This window comes from Berghia stephanieae, chromosome 2 (genome assembly GCF_034508935.2).
Source record: "Berghia stephanieae isolate SIO BIC M18660-M18661 chromosome 2, UCSD_Bste_1.3, whole genome shotgun sequence".
NCBI lineage: Eukaryota > Metazoa > Mollusca > Gastropoda > Nudibranchia > Aeolidiidae > Berghia > Berghia stephanieae.
In genome coordinates, this window is record NC_088361.1 from 72,274,945 (window position 1) to 72,281,767 (window position 6,823).

The 6,823-nt window shown below is 38.5% G+C and overlaps 1 protein-coding gene across 1 annotated transcript in view; it reads right to left on the reverse strand.

Moving 5' to 3' along the window:
• The window catches only part of LOC144964001 (uncharacterized), a 7,074-nt gene extending 3,452 nt beyond the window's left edge, over window positions 1-3,622 (reverse strand). Inside the window, exons 1-2 of the mRNA XM_078897944.1 lie at window positions 3,264-3,622; window positions 2,825-2,984 (exon numbers count right to left, since the gene is read on the reverse strand). Coding sequence (XP_078754070.1) covers window positions 2,825-2,984; window positions 3,264-3,622 — 519 coding nt within the window. The remainder of the gene's footprint in view (window positions 1-2,824; window positions 2,985-3,263) is intronic.
• Between the last annotated feature and the right edge of the window lie 3,201 nt (window positions 3,623-6,823).

The window sequence follows — 6,823 nt, forward strand, 5'->3', positions numbered from 1 at the left end:
ACTAAATAAAATGAGCTCAAGACAAATAAATTAGAACTAGGCAATTTCAGGGTTCTTTTAAAAAAGTTTATGAAACCAAACACATTCTCCTCAAAATGGTATTATGCCATGAAAATTGATTTTAAAATTAAAATGAAAAAATAGGTGTTTGGAACATTTGCAGTGTAGAAAAATTGTAGTCATTCTCGCCCATTGATAATAGAAATTAGACCAACGTTTTAAACCTTGACTATAAATTCAATTTTCAGCGCATTGTTCATCCTCGACACAATATCGCTTTGAGACGCTGGATCACATTTATGAAAATTGAACCAATGTTTTAAAGTTATGGTACAATTTAAATTTGTCCCAGGTTTTGAGAATTTTCGCCAAGACAAGGGTCATTCAAATCGATCGATATTTGAAATAAGAGTTTTCTGGCCAATATTTTAAATACTTGTTTTTCCAGACTACGGCAGTCAACGTAAAGCACCACACTGGGAGTAACAGCGACAACGCTGACTCAATGTAAGACCCGACACTTTACACGCCAGTGGGAAGAATGATTCCCTATTATTGTGCCTGTCAAGCACACTTTGATTATTCTATCAATTTTACTTAAAAGAGACAGTAAATACAGAGTTGAAACAAATCAACGGTCAGAGCACCCGTATATAAAAAAGGATGAACATTTGATAAGCGCAATTTCCATTAATTTAATAAACTGTATATGTTTAGTTATGCTATATTTTTCCGCAAGCAGGTCATGTTATTCGAACTTCAATTTGATTTGAGAAAAGTCGTTTTTTATATGTCCCTTTTTTACTAGTACTACTCGTTCAGTTCTGAGTTGACTTGGTTGAACGAAGTTGACGTTACTCAAGTCTTTGTTATTTTTTTTATTTTATTTATTTTATTTATTTTTTTGACATCCAATTTTATGAGCAATTCTCACTAAACGGTATTAAACAACCTAATAAACGTTCAAGGTAAAACATAGTTTTGTGTATTGGCCTGTTATCTTTACGGTTGGCAATGTTGTGAGTTTTTTAGCCAAGTGCACAAAATCTATAGGTTCCTTCCTACCCATGCGGTCAGTAAACGAATCGCTTGATTGTCAGTCTCTGTGGTATGACAGCCGCCTTACGACAGGAATGTGGAGGATTCGAGTATCGCTCTAAGCGGCGCATTGTTGTCCTTGGAAAGGCTTTTTATTCCTATTTTGTCATAGTAATCAGGTGTAAAATGAGTATTGTTAGCAGCATTGTCTCTATCCGAAAAAATGTGTTATCGCTGCGGCGTAGTTGCACACATGATATTCCTTTGCGTTGTGTTGTAGATGTTAATAATGACGAAGGATTTGAAGAGCCAATGATGATAATTGAATGCACAACATCAAGACATTCAAATAAAAGTCCAGATTCCAAGTTTCATTTCTTACTATTTTATTTCTTGTGATAAATTCGAAATCCAAATTAAATAGCATCATCATAGTTCAATCAGTTTCATAAATTCCAAATCCGTAAAATCAATCCAAATGTAAAGCTAATATGTCTAAGTAACCATTTTCAATATACGTGAACTGCAGCTCATAGTGAAGTAGAATAGAATAGAATCCCGAACAGAATCACTCTGTTTTATACCCTATGGCAAATTTTTCCCACAATTCCTCTCCAAAGGTCAGTTTTTACGCCCAAATAATCCGCACGTCCAAATAATACAGTACGCCTAAATAATAAATACCAACTATAATTGAAACCTTTTATCCCCAAATACCAAGTAACACCGATCAAAGAAAGTAATTTACATTATTCAACAGAATGATCAGTCCTTTAACTTTGGAACGTAAAACTGTCCTAAACTACTCAATATATATAATGACCACGTTTAACTGATATGCAAGCATCGTGAACTCATTAAACCCACTTACTGTAAGTGTAAGCTAACTCTCTTATATACGCCCCTTTCTTAGAATTTAATTTGACTTTAAAACAATTTCAATTTTTTTTTTAATCAGTAAGAGATTAAATCTATATGTAACGTCTAATTAAAATTAGATAATAAAATGTAAGAAATAGTTTATCAAAGTGACAATTCTTATAACAGTTATTTATTTTTAAAAGTTTAAACTTCAAATTACCCAACACCAAAGATTATTTACCTTTACCGATGGTCCATGTCGGACACGACGTTGGAGATCATGGTTCGCCAGCTCTCTCTCTCTCTCATCTGCGAGTTTCGCACATTGATTTATGGGGCTTCTTACGTACGCTGCGACATTTCCAAGCCAGCTTGTCCTTCTTCGTCCTCGACCACGCTTGCCTTCTATCTTTCCCTCTGCAATGGTCTTCTGTAGTGAGTCGTGCCTTCTGATGTGGCCGAAATATCGGGTTATCCTCTTTCTAATAGTTGAAATGACCGTTGTTGATGTTATTCCTAAAGTTTGGAGTACTTGATGATTTGTTTTCTTTTCCTTCCAGGATACCCTTGCAATTCTTCTATAGGTCCACATCTCAAATGCTCTGAGTTTCTTTTCTAGTGTCTTTGTCAGAGACCATGTTTCACATCCATAAAGTAGTGTTGACCAAATTTAGCATTTTGCCAGACGTGGTTTTGTGGTAAGTGATAGGTCGTGGGATGTGATTAGGGAATGCATTTTTGAAAATTTACTCTTGGCCAATGCAATTCGTCTGATGATTTCTGCATCGCTTTTTCCATCTTCTGTCAATAATGCTCCTAGATATTGGAATGACTTTACTTGCTCTATGATCTCTCCATCTATTTCAATTGATATTTTCCCATTGTTTTTTCTCTTGCTAAATAGCATTGTCTTTGTTTTTTTCACATTCATGAGCAGGCCAAACTTTTCACTTTCAGTTTTGACTATATCTACAATGGCTTGTAGATCTTGTTCAGTTTCTGCTATAAGCACTGTATCATCAGCATAGCGGAGATTATTAATATTCACTCCCCCGACATTAAGACCAGGCAGGTGTTCCACGTTCCTGAATATTATGTCTGTGTATAGGTTGAATAATGCTGGGGATAATACACATCCTTGGCGTACTCGTCTTTGAATGGTTAGGGGCTCAGAAATATCGTTGTTGATTCTGATTTTTGTTACCTGTTGCCAGTATAGATTTGATATTACAGCAATGTCGTTATCATCTATGTCGGTGGTTCTGAGACTTTCTATCAACTCCTTGTGTTTAACGGTGTCAAAGGCTTTTGAATAATCAATGAAGCAGGCATATATATATATATATTTTTGAGTATCTATATACTTTTCTATGAGCATTCGAAGATTGAAAATGCCCTCTCGAGTACCACTGTTTTTCCTAAATCCTGCCTGTTCTGGTCCGACATTTCTGTTGAACTTGTCAGATATTCTTCTGAGAATAATGATTAGAAGGAGCTTTAGGGTATGGCACATAATACTAATGGTTCGGTGATCTGAACACTCTGTGGCTTTTGATTTCTTCGGTAGTACTATAAAGACAGATGTTTTCAAGTCTTCTGGGATGTACGCTGAGCTGTACATATCATTGCACAGGTCTGTGAGTTGTTCTTCACCAAAGTTTCCCAGTGCTTGTAGGGCTTCTGTTGTGATGTTGTCCACACCAATGGCTTTTCCTTTGCTCATTTGCTTCAAGGCCTCTTTAACTTCAGATTTGATGATTGCTGGCATTTGAAAGAAGTCTGTGATTGGGTTGTCTGGTCTCTTTCTCTGTGGCATATCACTTGGACGTAGCCTCCCACACAGTCCTTCTGGTCTAGTCTACTGTCTTTAAAAAGGTCTTCCACATATTCTTTCCATCTTTCTATGATTTTTTCACTTTCAAACATAATATCTCCGTCTTTGCTTTTGATGCATCCGCTAGTTGCTGTTGGTTTGGACGTCATTTGTTTGATCTCTTTGAACATGGCTTTGGTTTGATGTTTTCTGTTAGGTCTTCTATTCTTTTACACTTTTCGTTTGCCCATTCCTCTTTTGCTATTCGACATTTCTTTCTTATTTCTTTATCAAGCTTTTCATAATCATCAGTACCTTTCTTCCGTTTTCTTTTTCTCATGAGTTTGAGAATCTATTTTGACATCCAAGTTTGTTTTGCTTCCTTTTTACATTTTGGTAGTATATTATCCTGCGTTTCAGTAACTGCTGTTTTCAGGCATTCTCATTTGGTCTCTGTTTCTTCTTCTTTATTTCTAGGGACTTGCTCGTCTGTTTCTTCCATCAATCGCTCAAATCTGTTTTTTACAGTGCAAAGTTTTCTCTGACATCGGGGAGCTGGAGAGCTGTCAGGTCAAGTTTGGGTGTAAGTTTTGTCTTTTTGGAATTTTCAGTTTACAGAAGAAATTTGCTAGGACTGGGTTATGGTCTGAACCTATATCCGCCCCTGGATAAGTTCTACATCTCTTTACAATGTTTTTGAAGCGTTTCTTTACCAGGATGTAGTCAATTTGGTTTCTTTTCACATCACCCGGGCTTTTCCATGTGTACAAGTGTCTTTTGGGGTGTTTGAAGAAGGTGTTCATAATACTGTATTGTCTCTGTTCACAGAAATTAATTAGCATTTCAGCTCTCTCATTTGTTTTTCCAAGGCCAAATTTCCCTACACTAGATGTTGATTCTGGGCTTCCAACTTTTGCGTTGAAGTCTCCAATGATGAAAACAATCTCATCTGATTTTGTTTGTTTTAAAGCTTGTTCAATATCAGCATAAAATGTTTCAGCATCTTCGTCTAGTTGGTCCACGGTAGGAGCATAGCATTGAATTATTATCATATTGAAGGGTTTAGCTTGAATCTTGCACATGATAACTCGTTCATTCACCGGCCAGTATACAAGCAAGCATTTTGATACCCTTTCACCAAGAACTATCCCTACACCTTTTCTATGTTCTTCACCGCCAGAGTATATCATTACATGGTGGTCCCTACGAATTATTCCACTACCAGACCAATGCGTCTCAGAAACGCCAAGTATGTCCATTTTCAGGTTGTCAAATTCCAAAAGTAGATTGGCAAATTTTCCTTCTCTAAATAGTGTTCTCGTATTCCACGTTCCGATCGTCAAGGATTCATTTCGAGTTTCTAGTGAGGCGTCGGCAAAAAACTCTCCACTGTGTGGTTTTCGTACAGTCGCGTCATCAATGTCCTCACCTCTGACTCTAGTCTGGTCCTCTTCCCTGTTTTTATTTACAGCGAGATGTCATATCGCAGGGGTCCCGACGTCTCTCGCATGACTTTTTCTTTTCTGCTGTCGAACCATAATAGACTATGACAGATACAGGGTAAGATGTCAACCTTTTCCCCGATGGTTGGCCGAAAATTGAGTTTGTCCAATAGCGCCCGCTATTTCCCACAAAATATGTACACTTGGCCGTTAAATTCTACATGAAATTTGTCCGCCCTAGCCGGTGACCCAGTTGGGTTCATACGCCTAGTGATGCAGTGTTAGCGTCACCCCCTCACATGGTTTAGCATGCCTGCTGAGGCAAGATCCCGGGGTGTGGCGCTTGGAGCCACATGTGAGAGATTTAGGAGATGAACGAGGACCAGTGGGGTGTTGGGGGCGCTGAATAGAGGTAGTACCTTTGATATCTGGCTGTTGCATTCTGCTAAGTAGTAGCAGAATGGACAGGTTCACTGGTCCTCGTTCATCTCCTAAAGATTATTAAAAACATTTAATTTACCAAACACTAAAGATGATTAAATACATATATATATATATATATATATATATATATATATATATATATATATATATATATATATATATATATATATATATATATGTTATATATATATATATATATATATATTATGCAAATTTTCACTCACATTTTTGTGGCCGAGACGACTCGTTTCTGTGTTTTTTACACTTCTTCAGTCGGCGTAATCCATTGTAATGTCCGTAGAAAAGTTCTTACTCCAAACTAAAGTTGTTTCGTTGTGTGGTGGTGATTAGTGTTGATGTGTATTGTGATGTGCTCTCATGTTTATATTATGAGTGTGTGTGTGTGTATGTGTGTGTATGCGTGTAGGTGTATTGTGTGTTGTGCGTACATGTGTGTGATAGTGTTGTGGAATGTGGTTGCGGCGGGGGGGGGGGGGGGGAGGCGCGGGGGGGGAGGGAAGAGGGGGAGGAGGGGTATAATGGGGTCGGGAGGGTGGAAGGGGGGAGGAAAGGGAGGGGAGGGTTAATTGGCCTTTTGCGTTTTGAGCTTGAATTTGTTAGAGTGTCTACACATTGTCATCAGTTGAGATCTTTTGTTTAAGGTGCTATTGTTTCTGTAGTTGTGTAGTAAAATCTCAAGTTTCTCTGTCAGGCATAAATTGCATTTTCTAGCACCGCATCTGTAGGGGCTGCTTTGCATGACGACCTCCCAGGTTATTGTTGGTGTTTTTTTTGTGTGTTTATTTACCAAAAATAACCTGGGAGGTCGTCAGGCAAAGCAGCCCCTACAGATGCGGTGCTAGAAAATGCAATTTATGCCTGACAGAGAAACTGGAGATTTTACTACACAACTACAGAAACAATAGCACCTTAAACAAAAGATCTGAACTGATGACAATGTGTAGACACTAACAAATTAAAGCTCAAAACGCAAAAGGCCAAATACCCCCCCCCCCCCTTTTCCTTTCCCCCCCCCCTCCCCCCTTCCCCCCCTCCCGACCCCAATATACCCCTCCTCCCCCTCTTCCCTCCCCCCCCCCCGCGCCTCCCCCCCCCACCGCAACCACATTCCACAACACTATCACACACACATGTACACACAACACACAACACACCTACACGCATACACACACATACCCACACACACACACACTCATAATATAAA